At 40.2% G+C, this 19,046-nt stretch overlaps 1 protein-coding gene across 7 annotated transcripts in view; it reads left to right on the forward strand.

Moving 5' to 3' along the window:
• The window catches only part of agtpbp1 (ATP/GTP binding carboxypeptidase 1), a 240,091-nt gene that overhangs the window by 170,805 nt on the left and 50,240 nt on the right, over positions 1 to 19,046 (forward strand). For all 7 annotated transcript variants that reach the window (XM_080188828.1, XM_080188827.1, XM_080188829.1 and 4 more), the window contains 2 exons: positions 8,559 to 8,690; positions 13,098 to 13,274. In XM_080188828.1, coding sequence (XP_080044954.1) covers positions 8,559 to 8,690; positions 13,098 to 13,274 — 309 coding nt within the window. The remainder of the gene's footprint in view (positions 1 to 8,558; positions 8,691 to 13,097; positions 13,275 to 19,046) is intronic.

Consider the following 19,046-nt stretch of genomic DNA (forward strand, 5'->3'; position numbering starts at 1 on the left):
GCTTTTAATTTAACACTTTCCTTCACCTCCTTCGTTATCCACGGCTTATTACCTCTCCTCCTATGGTCCTTTTTGACCATTGGAATAAATTTCTGCTGAGCACCAAGAAAGATCTCCTTAAAAATCCTCCACTGCTCCTCAGCAGACCTACCTTCCAACGTGCTCCCCCAGTCCACATTCGCCAATTCCTCTCTCATCCTACTGTACTCCCCTCTGTTCAAACAAAGGACACGCGTCCAGGAACCCACTTTGTCCTCCTCCATCTGCACCAGAAACTCCACCATACAATGATCACTCTCCCCAAGAGGATCCTTCACCGCAAGGTCCCTGATTCTACCCGCCTCATTACATAACACCAGATCCAAGATAGCTCGCTCCCTCGTCGGCTCCAACACACACTGTTCAAGGAAACTATCCCGGCAGCATTCCAAGAACTCCTCCTCGAGCCCACCGCGTCCAACATGGGTCGACCAATCAATATGCAGATTGAAATCCCCCATAACTACGGCCGTCCCATTCCTGCACGCCGCACTTATTTGCGCGTTAACAGCCCGCCCCACCTCCAGATCATTATTCGGGGGCCTACAGACAACACCCACCAGCGTCTTCCTCCCTTTGCTGTTCCTAATCTCTACCCACAACGATTCCACTTTCTGCTCCTTGGCTCCAATATCATCCCTTGCTACCACCCTGATGCTATCCTTAATCAGCAGAGCTACGCCCCCCCTTTTCCCTCCCGCCTATCCTTCCTAAACACTTGATGCCCCTGGACATTTTCTCCCAGTCCCTGTCACCTTGCAGCCACGTCTCTGTAATGGCCGTCAGATCGTATCCATTTGTGTCGATCTGCGCCACCAGCTCATCCACTTTATTCCAAATGCTTCATGCATTCAGATAAAGTGCCTTCATCCCAGCCTTCCCCTGGACCCTATTCATACTCACGCCCCCTACTCCCTTTATTATTGGGACATCCTCGGCCTCCACCCTTACCTGTACCCTCTCCTTAACTTTAGGCCTCGTAATGTCACCTACCGTCGCACCCTCCCCCCCCAATTAGTTTAAAGCCCTGTCTACAGTCCTCTTTACACGACTCGCCCGGACTCTGGTCCCAGCACGGTTCAGACCAACCCCATCCCGCCCGAACAGGTCCCACCTACCCCAATACTGATGCCAATGCCCCATAAATTCAAACCCATTCCTCCCACACCAATCTCTGAGCCACCCATTCACTTCCTTAATCCTGTCAACCCTACGCCCGTCTGCACTCGGTTCAGGCAGTAGCCCAGAGATGACCACCTTGTCGGTTCTACTTTTTAATTCCATTCCCAGCTTTTCATACTCCCTCCCCAGATCCTCATAGATCAATAGAAGTTCAGTGGCAGACATAGGGGATATTTCAGAATATTTAGAATAGATACATTCCAATGAGAAAGAAACATTCCAAGAGAAGGACCCATCATCCGTGGTTAACTCAAAAAGTTATAGACTTTAAGTTCGATCTTAATAGGATTTTAAGTAAGCGTTAAAGTTATTAGCTGAACTTGTGTTTTGCTAATCTACCTATATTTCATATTCCATTCTCCTTCTCCCAAACAATTTCTTGATGAGTGACTCACCTGATGAAGGAGCAGCGCTCCGAAAGCTTGTGATTCCAAATAAACCTGTTGGACTTTAAACTGGTGATATGAGATTTCTTGCTGGTAATAACCAGGCTGTAGTTCTCAAAAGGTGCAACAGGAAGTAGGACAGTGTGAGAACAGGATTACATACAGTTGCAAGAATATTAATTCAGGATTAATGCATTTTCCATTGTTGGTCAAGGTGATATAATATTCCTGTCATAACAATATATATTTTAACATATAAAGTATGCAACTGCTAAGACTGTGCATTCCATGGTCTATCGTGCTTAGGTCTCAATGTTCAAAATTACCAACAGAAACATCACGAGAGGTCAATTGTCACATGAGGGAATTTAGCTGATTAGAATTTACTCATCAGGTTCAGTCTGCACTTCAGTGGCACTGTGCATTTTATGGTATTTTATCTATGCCAGTGTGACATCAGTGCTAACAAAATGTAAAATCTACCTTTATTTTTTTAATTGAAGAAGCTACTATCATATTGAGGTAAAATGTTATCATCAATCTCAATGTAATAGCATTTTCATGTTGACTAACAAAGTGGTAAATACAGGAGAGATGGGTAACATTTATTTATAACAATAAGATTTTAACACCTTAAAGGGACAGGACATCTTAATCTTGTGTTTAGTGTATTAATAAATTATTAACCTTGTAATTATGCTTGTTTGTGTTCCTTAAAATGTCTGACTTTTTTTATTGTTACAATTACTAATAATAGAGCCTTTGTTTTTCGTAGAGCAGGAAGATTGCAACAAAATCTTGTCCAGTGTCATGTTTGCACTATTAACGCTGTGTTAGATCTGAAACATCTGTTGACATGAACTGCCATTATAGATTCCTTGGAATTGTGTTATTAAGTGATATTTCCAATATAAATCTAAGACCACTGCCTCTGTGTAGCATTCAGGTTTATTTCAGGCAGGCCTGTTGGTAATATGGGAAAATATTTATTCAGAGGCACAGGAAGTCTGATTCCAGAATCATGTGGAACTTGTGTTAATTTACAGCTGGTGAACTGTCAGTTTTCCAGGGCATTTCACTGTACTAAAGAATTGAATATAAATTGGGCAATTCTGTATACGGCTTAGGACAATCTTTGAACATCACTTCGGGTTAGTCATGCTTACCTACAAGTAGGTAAGGATGAAATTGATGGATGCCTTGCAGCCAGTGTTTTGCCATAATCTTTCAGCCAGAATGATCTAGCAAAGGAAAACTGGAAAAAGCAAACTCTATTTTGTGACTTTATTTTTTAAAGGAAGCAATGTTTTTCTTTCGTCTTACTGAACAGTTTTGTAGTCTTTTTCTGCTGTTTAATTAGCAGTGTTAAGTTCACAGTCCATTCCTGTAAAGGACACTAATCTTGCATTTGCATTCCTATCCTAGTTGATTTGTCTTTTGGTGTAAATCTGTGATCCAGGAAAAGATACCACAGCATTCAATCATTGTTGTAGGTAAAATAATATCTCTGAGACTGTTAGAGAGTCAAAATACAGTGGTTTTTATTTCAAAACTCTGGCGTACATTCCAGAATTTTGGGAGAAACTGGGATTACAAGACTTCTCATACAACACAAACACAAGTGGGCATTTATCCACTATGTGCTCCAGCAGTAATCACGATTCAAAGTTCCAATTCCGGCCAGACCTTCAGGTCTCCTTTCCTGGGTCGTGATGTAGGCCCAGAGTTAATCAGGAATTACAGTCCTGCAGCCAGGCTTAATCTGGTCACGATTCAAACCCCTTCTGCAGCATTACCAGCATCCCTGTCTTTGAAGTTACTTGTGCGATCGCGGCTGTCCCAGCAGGACTCTTCCTTTTAAAAGCCGGTATCGCGATCTGCCATCAGCAGCTGTTAAAAGCCAGTATCGTAAACTACCATCTGGGTAACGATGTCCAACTAACAAAATAGGAAAGATTTGCAACGTCTACAAAATAACAGCCACATTAAACTATCTGTCTTTATAAAAATGAGAGTTCAAGCAGGTAATACATGAACGAATAACGTGTATTAATGCCAGGAGCAGTATAATCTAAAGAAAATCAGTCATGATGAAAAGGCTATGTTTGTGACATATTCTAGGTACAAAATCCATTAACCCTTTCCCTTCAGGTACAAAATGCATTCACCTTTTCCCTACTTCATTCCCCCCTTTGATCTGGGCCAGGGCCAAGCATGGCCCCATGACCAATCAGAAGCCAAATGTTACCAGCGTATGAATCCACCCCCAGTTAAAAAACAAAAGACAACTTGGGGTTCTTTGTGCCCAGACAATCAATAAGCATCCACTCAACAAACAATAAGTTATCTTACAGGAAAATACCAAAGTTCAAGTCCAGTACAAGACCTTGACCTAACCTTGAGTGACTGGCAAGTACCCAAGCAAACGCTGGCCTTTATCTGTGCATCGGTCTTGGTTGTGCTCTGTGTATTATAGTTCTTTAGTCTGGCTTGGCACTCTGGCTTTGGTTTTCCATCTGCCCTTCTCGAGTGTGGTGGCTCTCCTCGTGCTGGTCGTCATTGGCAATGGTCACTATCACTTTAACTTGTTCTTGGTTAGGTTCCCCCCCCCCCCCCCCCCCCTTGGTCATTGCCAGTCAATCAGGAATTGATTCCCCTTATTGATGTGTCCAGTCAGGTGCTGCCACACCAATCTCTGGGTATTGGCCATGTCTGTAGGCGCTGGAGGCACATAGATCACATATCTCCCTTTCATCCTGAAGGATGAAGCATGACGGATCACAAACTCAGGACCAGTGTCTGTCAGGAATTCCCCAGCCACTCAACAGTCAAGCAAGGCCCAGACATTGGCATGCACAGTAATAATACATCCCCACAACATATTGATATTCCAGAAGTTACAGACAACAATACACTGCAAATACAAATAACCACATATTCTAAAACCCCATTTTAGGTTCAGAATTATGCACAGTACAGTAATCAATCATTGATACAAATGCAAAAGGAAATAACATTCAAATTTGGATTTTAGAAGGTCATGCACCCAAAAAATGCTGAAGAGGTAGGTTTAATTCGCCACAGTATTTGTCATTTAAAAATGATCCAAATTTGCATAATAAACACCTTGTCACAGTTACCATTTCAGATTTAAACTTCCAGTCACAGCTCAAAATCTGTCTCCTAGCATACACATGCTATGTTTTTTATGACCCAATTAACAGAATGTAACCGAAGTACAAGCTAAAAGTCATTCAAAAGTTTTCTATTAGTTTAACAAATTATAGAGGAAAGTCCTCCATCATTCTGTCCATTTTACCAATTTATTTATGAATAACATAACTTGCACAAATGGTTTATTTGTTCCCCTTTCAGCATTTTAACTCTTATAACCCTAAATAACTAAATGCAAAGAAAAATCCCGTCATCTGTTGTAAAGTCATTGACACTCTCCAGAGCCCTTAACTTTTCAGAAAAATTAACTCCCAACATATTAGCATTTGCATACATCAATTCGACAAACTTTACATGTGAACATGAGGATTACCACAGATATCATTGTTGTAAAATCAGTCTGTTTTAACCCTTAAACGGTGGACAAATAACTACAAGTAGACGTCTTGTTAGTACAAACAATATTTATTTAAACCCACACAATCAATAATCACCCACCCGACCAACAATAAGTTATCTTACAGAAAATACTAGAATTCAAGTACAATACAAGACCTTGACTTAACTTTGTGTGACTGACAAGTACCCAAACAGACACTGGCCTTTATCTGTGTGCTGGTCTTGGTAGTTGTCTGTGTAGTTTGGTCCTTTGGTCTGGTCTGGCATTCTGGCTGTAGTCTTTCTTCCTTCCTTCCTTCCTTCTTGGGTGTGGTGGCTCTCCTCTTGTTGGCGATATTCACCATTGTTGTAGCTCATTCAAGGGGTCAGAGAGAGAGAGAGATTCCTGATTGTGCAGCATCCTTTATACCCCGTTTGGTTTCACGCCCCTTTTTGGCCATTGCCAATCAATCGATCAGGACTTGATCACCCTGATCGATAAGAGTCCAATCAGGTGCTACCACACCAATCTCTGGGTGTATCCCCAGCGGCCATGTCTGTAGGTGTTGGAGGCACATAGGTCACATACCTTCCTCCTAAATAAGGATTCATGGTGCCTTTATGTCTGGCACACAACCCAGTATGACCAGAAAGTCTCTTTCATCCTGGAGTTGGCCCATATCCTGTGTATTCACTCATCAGGGTTGCAGCCTGTTTGTCTGTCTTTAAACTGCAGCCTGTCAGTTTAATTTCTTGCCCAATTGTCCCAGAATGCTTTACAAAACGCCATTTTAGCTGGTTCGTTTGGCTACACCATTTACTCAGTATATGAAAGTCACAAAACAAACAGATATTACTTTGTAATATTATCTCACATTCAAATGGTTACATCACAAACTGAGAACATGTTGCAATATATCCCTCTTTGAAATACAAAACCCATCCAGACTTTATTTCCATTATCTTTTATTTGTCAAAATTAAACTTATTTACCTCTTATAAGTTCAGGCAATTTCCCATTTATAAATTGGTTATTTTGTGCGCTCAATTTATTCTATCAATTAAATGTAACACTTAACTTTTGAATTAAAATGATTGGTTACACTTAACAATGAGAAAATCTGAATGAACCAAACTCTTCAAGTCTTAATTATCACTAGGTTGTGATGAATCATAGATGAACCATTTACTTAAAACACAAAATACTTTCAGCTAGGACCATGAATAATTGAGCATGAAACAGTTGATGGAATAATAGTTGTAGATGGCCAGGACTCTGCCATGAAATGAGGTTTGCTGGTTTATATGAGTCAATCAAAAGAATTATCTATACGGTTTTCATAATTTTGAAATGGATGCTTAAGAATTAGTATGCTAATCACAAAAGAGTAACCAACCCATTTGTTGTTTAAATCAGACATTCTGATAAATTGCAAACTAGAGAAATTAATGTACTTAAAATTTGCAGCAAAATATTTAAAGCATCACAGTGGTGTTGGATTACATTGATTATGTTGAGCACTGATTGTACTTGTAGGAATTAATCGATGCCTTAATATCAGATATTAAAAATAACCATAAACTTTCAAATTGGTAACTTTAGTTTGAGGAAACACAAAGATGCTTGGCAAATAAAACAATTGTTTCATTTTCCAGCACTGACATCCTTCATAAAACTCATCAAGGAAAATTAAGTTTGTTGATAGTTTGACCATTCTCTTACTATAGGCAAATGTGAGGTCACTCACTTTGGCTAGATCAGCGTATTTCTTAAATGGTGAAGAACTGGAAGCAATGGAGATCCAAAGAGATTTGGGGTCCAAGTATCTGAACAAGTACAAGAAGTAGGAATAAAATGCAAAGGGCTAGAAATCATGTGCTTCAGCTATACCTGGTCTGATTGGACCACACTTGAAGCTTTAGTATTTATGTAGCTGATCCAGTTCTGGTCAAAGATAAACCCACTCCTCCCTTCCCAGCCTCAGATGTTGATTTGGCAATGGAAATGCCAATGAATATCAAAAAGGGAAGATTAGATTCACTTCTTGCAGTTAGTCATTGCCCAGCACTTGTGTGGTGCAAGTACCCAAGTTGAATGTTGCCCAGGTCTTGCTGCATGCTAGCATGATCTGCCTTAGTAGCTCAGGAATCTTAAATAGTTGTGAGCACTGCAATCACCACTGAACTTGCTACTTCTGATTGTATGAGAGGATAACCCGAAGAGTGGAAATTGACCTTTTGCAACCTTGTAACATTGATACAAATGATTAAATTTAAAGTGACTGTCGCGTTTCTGGGGGAGTAATTGGCCAACAAGCAAATATTCTAGTGGCAGCCTCCTACCAGCTCTGACACCAATGTAACATATATATGTAACATATTTGTAACACATGCTACATATACGTAACATTTTAAAAATATGAATGTTTGATCAGGAGGATTCCAGGGAGACATTCAGCATGGTGGCACAGTGTTTGGCACTGCTGCCTCACAGCACCACGGACCTGGGTTTGATTACCTGCTTGATCCACTATCTGGGTGGAGTTTGCACATTCTCCCTGTGTCTGCGTGGGTCTCCTCCAGATGCTCGGTTTTCTCCCACAGTCCAAAAGGTGTACTGATTAGGTGCATCGGCCATGCTAAATTCTCCCACAGTGTACCCAAACAGTGTGGTGACTAGGGGATTTTTTTTACAGTAATTTCATTGCAGTATTAATGTAAACCTATTTGTGACACTAATAAATAAACTACTACAGATCCAAGAAAAATCTTTGTTTGGTGGCAAAGATACCAATATTGAGAATGCCCCTTAGGATGGACCAAAGTGACCTCTAATGAAAATGACTGGAAAATCTTTGGTCAGGTTGAGACAGAGGAAGCCCATTTCATGGTGCATTTGAGCCAATAGGTAGGGCCACACTGTTTCACTTGGGCTGTTATGATTTTATGTTGTTACAGACTTTAGAAATCACTGGAGAAACTGATCGATTCTAGTGCTGCAAATGGCAAGAACAATGCACTGTGTGGACTTTTGAGGGGGAAATAGATTTATTTATGTAGCACTTGTAATGAAGAAATGAATTATTATAAGAAATCAAAGCCAAAATGTGCAACGAATGTATCATTCAGGAGAAGTAATTTTCAGAAGAAGCAAAGTGGCATCTAAACTGCAGTTGGAAAATTTGGCTAACTGCTACCAGATATTAAATTGTGTAATTACAGTGTAATGAATTCACAGTGGACATTTCCATCCTAAATTTGTAATGGAAAACATTGTCCAGTGGTGGTATAAGGAGTGCCTGCAGACCAAAAGATTTCTATTATAAATAGAGGAAATTAAAAACAAGTTACTTACAAACTTTCTATCATTCCATTTAGTTTCCAACATTGTTTCTGCAGGTTTTTTGTGATTATCATGGTCATTCACGCAAGAAAAATGTCTTCATGTATGGATGCAGCATAAAGGAGACAGTGTGGCAGACCGATGTTAGTGCTTCCTCTTGTGACCTTCAGGAAGATCTTGGATACAGGGTGAGTATTGCGCTCCATACAATATAAATGATACATTCCTCAATTTTCAGTGACAAGTAATTGTATCTATTGGCAATAGTAGTACTGTAGTCAGAGTAAAAGTTTTCTTTAATAAATGACGACTATTTCCTATTTTCTGTCCAAAAGAAAAGAGCCACTTAGTTCTATTATTCTACTTTAATACGATCCATTTTTGTGTTTCTTTTTGTAATTCTACACATGTACTGTTTCGTTATCATCATTTGTATCTATCAATCATCAGTCCTTCAACATCTCAAGACACAGAGAGCAATTGCACTGGCAGCTACTTGTGTTGCTTTAAGTATGGTTATGACCCTTGGGAATCAGTAGATGGCACAGTAAGCTTAACGTATGTTATGGCAGTACATGAATCAGTTGTGTTTGGATAACTTCTACGTTGTTAAGATCTTGTACATAGGTTGTCCGAGAGCTGGAATGCTTCTAATCAGAGTAAGTGAGCAAGTAGGCACTGTGAACGTTGTGTCTGTTCAAGACAAACCTGCTGCTATCTCTGGGAAATCATGCTCTTCCACATAGGACAGGATTCTGTTAGGCTGATGGAAATCTCACCCACTGGCTGGAAAAACAGTGGTGAACTGCTGTCAATTTCATGGGGGAGGCCCAATGTAATCAAATGTCTTTTAGCCACCATCGAGCCTTCCCCGTGATTGATGTGCCTCATGGTGACAGTCCCACCTCCTGAGAGCTGGCAGCACCTCATGCTACCTTGGTAGCAGGAGCAGCTGCAGTCACAACTGGTGGCACTGGAATTACCTTTGAGGCATGATCATGGTGGCATCCCAGACCAAAGGTGTGAAGGTGGGATGGGGATTGCAATATTGTGGGGGCATAGGGGAATCGGAGGCAAGAGCAACCCCATCCCAATCTGAGGCTAGGTATCTTAGTGGGGCATAGAGTGGTGAGAGGTGATCTTCCAAGGATCTGAGAAAACCGAGTGTCCTCCATTTAATCCCTGAGTCATCACTGAATTGCAAAATCATATCAGTTAGCTCAGTAATGACCCTCAATCATATGCCACTGCCAATGACTGAGAATCCCAGATAAGCCCATTTCACCCTCCTATTTAATCTGCGGAAGATTTTGTGACCATTGGTAGGCTGACACGCAGGCCGGAATTTTACCGGGCCACCTGTCCCGATTCCGGGAGCGCAGAGGCCATGAGAACGGCGTTCTCCGTTGGCCTTGGGCGGGATTGTATGAACCTTGGGCAGATATGCCGGCCAGAGTGTCTCCTATGATTAAGTGGGCTCAGTCGCCATGTTTCCTGCTGCAATGAGCTGCATTAAATCCAGCCCATCATCTGTTTTATATACACAAATGCAAGTTCTGTTTCCAGTGAGCTTAAAACAAAATACTGACATCGTGGGATTTGTTTTCTTAATTTTATTATTGATTGAATTTCTCATACCAGAATGTAGAACACGAAGTAACAGACCATTGGCAGCCATGAAATTACCTGCATTATAAACAAATGGCAAATATAATTGCTGCAAAATTAATAATGACTTCCAATTCCATACCTAAACAGGTGTATGTAAATAATTGGACAGCATGTGCTCTCAATTTGAAGACCAGTTCATGCTTACTGAGCAACAACTTGCATTTATATAGCACATTTAATGTAGTAAAAGCCCCAAAATGCTTTAGAGGAGCATTATTAAACAAAATTTGACACTCTTGTCACATGAGGAAATATTAGGCCTGGTGACTCAAAACTTGGTCAAAGATGGTAGATTTAAAGAGCATCTGACAGCAGGTGAAAAAGAGATGAAGTGGGTTCGGGAGGGAATTCCAGGGTTTCGTGCTTGAACAACTGCAGACACAGCTGCCAGTGACCAAAGAAAGATTTGCATTTATATAGCTCTCTTCATGACTGCTGGATGCCTCAAAGCACTTTACAGTCAATGTATTTCCTTATGAAGTGTAGTCGGTGTTATAATGAATGAAATGGTATAGCCAATTGCACGGAGAAAACTCCCATAAATAGCAATGCAATGATGACCAGAGAATGTTTTTTGTGATGTTGGTTGAGGAATAAATACTGGCCAGGACACCAGGGATAACTCCCCTGCCCTTCTTCGAAATAATGCCATGGAATATCTTACATTAGTTTAACGCCTCATCAAAGACAGCATCTCCAATAGTGCAATGCTCCCTCAATACTGCACTGGAGTGTCGGCCTTGATTTTCCTGCTCGAGCTCTGGAGTGGAATTTGAAACCAGAACCTTGTGAACCAGAGGTGAATGTGCTACCAACTGAGCCACAGCTAACATTCCTCTGGTGGAGCAATTTATTTATTTATTCTTACACAGGCATCACTGGCTAAACTAGCGTTTAATGTCCTTCCCTAATTTCACTTGAAAAGCTGGTGATGATCCACTGCCATGAACTACTGAAGTCTTGTAGTGTTGCTATACCCACAGTGCTGTTTAGAAGGGATTTCGACCCAGCAACAGTGAAGGAATGGTAATATAATTCCAGTCATGATGATGTGTGGCTTGGAGATGGTGTTCTCATGGTATCAGATGCCCTTGTTCTTTCAGATATAGAAATCATGGGTTTGGAAGATGTGATTGAAGGTGCCTTGTTGCAGCGCATCTTGTAGATGGTACACACTGTTGCCACTATGCATTGGTGGTAGAAGGAATGAATGTTTCATTTTTTCACTTAATTAAAAGATTTCTATTCGGGTACACTGAGAGAGAATTTAGCCTGGCCAATGTGCCTAATCAGCATGTCTTTTAGACTCAGGAACAAAACCAATGCAGATACAGGGACAACGTGCAAACTCTGCACGAACAGTGACCCAAGCTGGGAATTGAACCTGCGTCCCTGGGTCCTAACCACTGTGCCACCTGTAATGTGGGTAACTTGCCTGCAGATTTTATTTTGGGACTTTCTACTTGTATGAATATTCAGTCAAGGCCAATGATGTTTCCTGAGCCTGCATGGACCTCCAGCAACCAGAAATGACAAATTACAGTTTATAAACTAGTGCACATGTACAGTGTAAACTAGCTGGATGGATTCTGTAGAGTCTGGATCAAGACTATCACACAGCTGCTGTCTGGAAGTGCTTGTCTATTTCAAATACAATGTTCAAAGTTCAAAGGAAGCGCTACAAGGATATTGAGGGTTTCACTTGGGAGATTTTATGTCGACCTTGAGTCCTGGGAGAAGCTTGCCCAGGATTACTGCACCTGTCATGCCCAAATCCTTCAAAAGCAAGTGCAAATCAGAATCACAGAGAAAACACAAGGAGAGGAATCTGAGTCCAGAACTCAGTTATACACTGTATTCTGTTTGCAATAGAACCTTTGGCCACTGATCAGCCTTTACAATCGTCTGTCTGCTCACCAGAACCCAACCAAGCACTTCAAATGATGGCATGGTCAACTTTGCCTCAAAGGAAAAGAAAAAATGCTTTCACCAAACTAATTATAAATGTTTATTGTTCAATTGAAAATTTTTTCAACTTTAAAAACACATTGCAAAATATAAATTCCATATAGTTTGTTTTATTAATAGCATGGCAAGCCATTATTGCAAATTGTACAATTAGGTCAAAAGTTATAACCATATAAAGTTTCTCATTAGTATTGAAGTATTATTGCTGCGTTGGAATTTGAATGTGTTCCTTGATGTTTAGTTGGTCTGGCCTTTCTGCACTATAAAGCTGATGGAGATAAATTATGTGAAAATAAAACATTACAGATTTGGACATTCTGAAACCCCAGATAGTATTTCTGACAAATTTTTACGATCATATGTTTGATTTTCCTTTTCTGTTTCCAGAGCTTCCTAAAGCCATTTTCACCCAGCAATGACAACAGCCCTGCTTCCAGGATGGAGCAGTCATAGAATCCCTGTAATACAGGAGGAGGCCATTCAGCCCAACAAGCCTACAACAACAACAATCCCACCCAAGCCCTATTCCTGTAACCCCATGTATTTACCCTGCTAATCCCCCGATACCAAAGGGCAATTTAGCATGGCCAATCTACCCACCCTGTACATCTTTGGAGTGTGGGAGGAAACCAGAGCATCCGGAGGAAAAGCACACAGACACAGGAGGCACATACGAACTGCAGTCATCCGTTCTCAATAGTGAAACATGGGAGCATAATGCAGAATATCCTCATTAGTTTTCCTCTGGTCAACATCCTTCGATAGCAGGGTTGATAGAAACTGCTTACACATCTGCTATTCAACTTGCTAATTCTACCTAAGTGCACAGTTAACTACTTATTATAGAGTTTTTTTTAACAGCAGCAGGATGTGGCAGAAGGGTATCTTCAGCAGACTAAAGTAAGTATTATGTAGCTAAATTTTATGCTATATTTTCTTGTGTTTTGATTATTTAGACTTTGCCAAAGATACTGAATCAAATTGCACCAGCATTCTGCATGAGCAGCTGTAGTTTTGTGGTGGAGAAGTCCAAGGAATCGACAGCCCGTGTTGTTGTGTGGCGTGAGATTGGCGTGACGAGGAGCTATACCATGGAAAGCACATACTGTGGTTGTGATCAGGGCAAGTACAAGGTAAATAAGAGCTTAATTAAGTTTCACTCCTTGAAACTAAAATCAGGTGGGGTCACTTTGAAGCTTGCAGCCTGATTATCCAGCCTTTGAAGAAGCAGTCCAATTTTCCTCCCAATCGTGGTTTTGCACAATCCACCAGATTCCTACTTGGGTGACAAAGTTCAAAATGACCCTGAAACCTCTAATGTTGTGCGGTACATTGAAAGTCAGATAAGACAATACATACCATTACATGAAGGTGCTCTTAGAATCTAGGGTTTTTATATTGATTTCCACGTGCACACACACAACCACCCACCCACCCCCCAACCCTTTAGGAATGATTTTTCACTAAACAACCTGGAAATTGATTACTCTTAATTAGTTGTGTCTATGTGTGTTTAAATAATCCTGAGACGTTTTCAAATCAGAAAAGATGTGTTTTTCTTTGACTGTTAGATTACTTTTCCTTATTTGTATTCTGTATCTGAACTTATGAAAATCTGTATTTTGTTGAGAAGTAATAATTCACAAAATGCTTGTTTATTGTTTTGCTTATTCAAGTTACTTCAAAAGCTATCAGAAATTTTGATCAGAAGGTGGTTACCAGAGATTCTTTATATTTTTCCTCCTTATTCTTCACCCTCTTTCACCAGCCATTTAATGTAAAATCATAATCAGTAAATGAAACAGTTATACATGGTTAAAGTTGCTTGTAACCTATCAGGTGAAATAAACTGGAAAAGTAGTTTCTGCTAGGCTTTCATTTCTTTTAAATGTGGAAATATCTGCATGCAGCATTCGTAACAAGATAGATGAATTGATGATACAAGTAGAACTTAATGGGTTAAAAGCAAAATACTGCAGATGCTGGAATCTGAAACAAAAAACAGAAAATGCTGAAAATTTTTAGCCAGTCTAACAGCATCTGTGCAGAGAGAATATAATAGAGCCAACATTTCAAGGCAAGAGCTGGGTATAAATGGATATGATCTGATAGCCATTGCAGACATTCTGCTGCAAGGTGATAAAGGCTGGGAATTGAATATTCAAGGGTATTTGACATTTCAAAAGAATAGGAAGAAAGAAAAAGTAGGTGGGTGGTTCTGTCAATAAAGGATAAATCAGTACGTTATGGAGCAATTATTTTGGTTCAGAATACCAACATATAGAATCAATTTGGGAGCAGCTAAGAAATAGCAAGAGAAATAAAGCACTGGGAGGGAGACTTTATGACCCTCCCCCAAACAGTAAATATTAAGTGGTCTTGTAAGGTACTGCAATAGTCATGAATAATTTCAATCTTCGTATAAGTTGGACAAATCAAGTTGACAAAGGTAGCCTTGCTGATGAGTTCAATGTGTGGATTTGGCACAATTTCTTATAAAAGCGCACTGTGGAACCAACCAGAGAATCTTATAACATGTAAGGAGACAAGATTAATTAATTATCTCATAGTAAGGTGGTCATGATATGACAGAATTTTACATTCAGTTGGAGAATGAAAAACATGGACCTGAAATCAATGTCATAAACTTAAAGTTAGATAAAGGTAATTACAAATCTATGACAGAATTGATTAAACTGGACTGAGAAAATGGGTTTAAAGACGAGATGGTAGATAAACCGTGGCAGACATTAAGTGAGTTAGGAATGATATCAAATTGTAAGTATCAAATTCTGTAAAGATTGGTGGTCAGCTAGAAGTTGGGGAAACATTTAGAAACCAATGAAGAATGACAAAAAAGAGATATTAGAATATGAGAATATGTATATGTAGAATTTAGCAAAAAATTTAAAAACAAGTCTAGTGCCACCACCCGTGGGCCTTTTGCACTGTAACATTTCTGGGAAGAACTTCCTCAAGTATATAATAATGAAAATAGCTAATGTAACAATTGGTCTCTGAGAGGGTAAGACAGAGAAATTACTAATGGGAAGCAAGGAAATGTCCAAGACATTGAACAAAAAAATTAGTGTCTGTCTTCATAGTCGAATACACTGAAAGTATTCCAAAAATAGAACAAAATCAAAGAGCTAAAGGGCACTTAAAACAATCGCAAGAGAAACGTGCTAGAAAAACTAAAGGGATTAAAAGTTGACAAGTCCCTTGGATATGAGGGTCTGCATTCTAGGGCCTTAAAGTAAATGGCTACAGTGATAGTGGATGTATTGATGTATTGTTGGAATCTTCCAAAATTCCTTGGAACAATCCCAGTGGATTGGAAAACCATTGATGTTAGGCCCTTTTTCAAGAAAGGAAGGACGCAGATTGCAGCAAACCACACTAATTAGCCTGATATCTGTTGCTGGGGAAATACTGGAATCAGTTATTAAGAAAGTAGCAGCATGCCATTTAGAAAATCATATTTCAATTAGAGTCAACATGTTTTTTGAGAGTTACACCACAGTTTATTTATTATAATTCTTTGAGGGTGTAATAAGCAGGGAATATAGAGGAATTTAAAGATAAAAGCTTACTTCATAAGAAAAGAACCCATGGTACTGCAGAGAAGTTTGGCTAAGCAAAGGGAAAAAAAAAGTTGAGATGATCATTTCCGTTTGGCAGTCTCCAACTAGTTGTGCATTACAGAGATCAGTGCTAGGGCCTTAACTATGTGGCAGTCAATATTAAGATGAACGAATGGACAGAGTGCATTGTACCATACAGAGATAGGTGGGAAAGCAAGTTGAGGAGGATGCAAAGAGTCTGCAAAGGGATATAGATAGGATGTTGAATGGATAAAATTTGGCAGATGGAACATAATGTGGGAAAATGTGAGATTATCCTGTTTGATACAAAGAATCAAAATGCAAAACATTGTTAAAATAGAGACACGTTATATAATGCTATGTTACGGAGGGATCTTGGTGTTCTCGTATATGAATCACAAAAAGTTAGCATACAGGTGCAGCAAGTAATTAGAAATTTAATGTCCCATCTTTGTTGCATCTTTATCGCATTTAATGTCCCATCTAAGTATAGAGGTAGGGAAACCTTTCTATAACTGTACAGGGCATTGGTGAGGTCACTCCTAGAATACTACATATGGATTTGATTTCCTTATTTAAGAAATGATATACTTGCATTGGAGGCAGTTCAGAGAAGGTTTACTAGCAAAATTCCTTGGATGAAGGCACTGCTTTAGCAGGAAAGGCTGAGCAGATTTGGCCTGTACTCAGTGGAGTTTAGAAGAATGAAAGGTGATCTTGTTGAAATATATAAAATCCTCAGAGGGTTTGACAGAATAGATGTGAGATAATGTTTCACCTCGGTGGGGGGGGCAGGATCTAATAGTAATGGGCATACTTTTAGAATAAGGGTTCTCCCATTCAAAATGGAGGTGAGGAGAAATTGCTTTTCTCAATAGCTTGCTAAACCTTGGAATTCACTAAACCCAAGAAGAATGGAGGCTGGGTCATTGAATATATCCAAGGCTGAGTTGGGCCGTTTTTGATCTACAAGGGAGTCAAGGATTACAGGGAACATCAGGGCTGGAATTCTCCCATCCCGCACACCACTGGAAATCTAGAGGTGGGGTCAGACCATATAAAAGTCCATTGGAGTTGGGCAGAAATCTCCAGTTTGCACGTGAGTGCGACCAGAGAATCTTGCCCCAAATCTTATAGCAGAGAAGGTTGTTTGGGGAGGTGGGGGGCACCCTGGCAGTGAAAATCTTTATACCTACACAACTCCACACCCGCCACTACATTGAACAAAGATTATGCCATGTCTTCTTAAACTCTTGACTTTATTTGCTAACTGACTTTAATTTCCCTGATTACCATGGCTGGACTGAAGCCACGACTCCAGATCATGAGCAGAATTTTACCTATTCTATCGAGCATGTTTTCTATGGGGATGGAGGAGGTGGCATGTAAAATAGGGTGGCCGCCATCACCTTTCATCCGCAAGCTCAGCTCCATGTGTCAAAATTGACAGCCTGCCCACCATATTTAACCTAATAATTAAGGGTCAGTTAGGCTTCTTATCAAGCCATTTGCCCTGATAATACATTATCACATCATAAAACTTCGGTGTGGGTAGCAGAGTGGTAGCATGAAGCCTGGTCTTTTTTAAAACGTAAATGTTTGAAGGGTGGGAAGGAACTGGGGGAGGGGGGTAGCATCTTGGGGGCTGCCCTTTCTTGATTGCATGATGAGCCCCTTTCGGTCAAATCTTCCTTCCTGCCCAGTCCTTTCCATAAATCAAACCTTCCCGCCCCATCCCTAACGAAACCCAATTAGCCCCAGGATATCTTGCTCTGGGGATCCATAATCTTTCTTATCTGCAGTCTAGGCAGCAGCCACTGATGCCATCACTGGGACTGATGGAGCTGCAGGCCAGTTGGATTGGCTGACATTTCCAAAGGGCAGGACTTCTGCCCCAGTGAGAGGCAGATGTCCCACTCAGCCTTATCTCTTCTGTCCACAGCACTTTATGGCCTTGGGTATCCCGCTACTGGACCATTTTTCTGCCCATTGGTCCAGATATCTGGATTATTGGTCCAGTAACATTACCATTATGCTACAGTTCCCTCATGTCCTGTCCTTATTTTGGGTGTTATGATTCAGGCTTTTCCGAACACCCTTGTTAGCTGAAACAAAGCTTATAATATTATGTGTTGTAGTGCATTACTTCACAACAGACTTCCACATTGCTAGTCCAGCACAGACTTGTTGGGTGGCAAAATGTAATATTCTTGGCCCAGTTAGTTCAGAATAGAATATCATTCAACTTTGTTGCGAGTAAAAGAATTGGCTTGTAACTGTGTTAAGTTTTCATAGTAGATATTTATATTGATCAAATCCATTTTTCAGAATCTTTAAACGAAGTGACTTAGTTGGCACACTTCTGCACAAAACTACATGGTTGGACTGAACAAACTAAACATCTGAGCATTGCCACCCAGAAACATTGTTTTTTTTTTGAGAAGAAAGCCAGATTTTATGACAAAGCCAAATTCTCTTCAGAAGTGATTAATAATTAGGTATCATTTTAAAAATTACTATAACATATTATGTAAAGCTTTTGCCGCATGCATCTCCGGGTTCCTGCCCTGGAATTCATACCAGCGTTGGGACTGAAACCCAAATCTAGAATCATAAAATCCCTACAGTACAGAAGGAGGCCATTCGGCCCATCGAGTCTGTACCAATCACCCAGGCCCTATTCCTGTAACTCCACACACTTACCTTGCTAATCCCCCAACACTGGTGTCAATTTAGCATGGCCAATCAACATAACCTGCGCTTCTTTGATTATGGGAGGAAACCAGAACACCCGGAGGAAACCAATGCAGACACGAGGAGAAAGTGCAAACTCCACACAGACAATGATTTGTGCTGGGTCCTTGGCACAGTGAGGCAGCAGTACTAACCACCGTGCTGCTGCTCACAGAATCTAAACCAGAAGGTTTATAACATGCATAGAAATTTAATAAAAGTAGAGGGGGGTAAAGGTTGAAAAACAAAATAATTTTTAATTTCATTTTCTTAAACTACAACGTAACTAGATTTTCAGTGTCAGAATGTTTCAGTCATATTTAAGGCTATTGTAATAAAAATTTACTTCAAATAACATGGCCAAGCCCTGATATCTTCTGGTATGTGTAGTGGCTACCTATATCATATACGCTGCAAATTGCTGTCCGACCATGTATGTGAACATTGGTTCTCTTTCTGAGATAGTGATATAACAAAGCTTCTGGAGAGCAGCACAAACACAAATTTCCTGATTTCCTCACATAATGTGAATACTGGAATCTGCTATCCGATTCACTCCTGATTAAT

This window comes from Carcharhinus amblyrhynchos, chromosome 5 (assembly GCF_965287045.1).
Source record: "Carcharhinus amblyrhynchos chromosome 5, sCarAmb.v2.hapA, whole genome shotgun sequence".
NCBI classification, from domain to species: domain Eukaryota; kingdom Metazoa; phylum Chordata; class Chondrichthyes; order Carcharhiniformes; family Carcharhinidae; genus Carcharhinus; species Carcharhinus amblyrhynchos.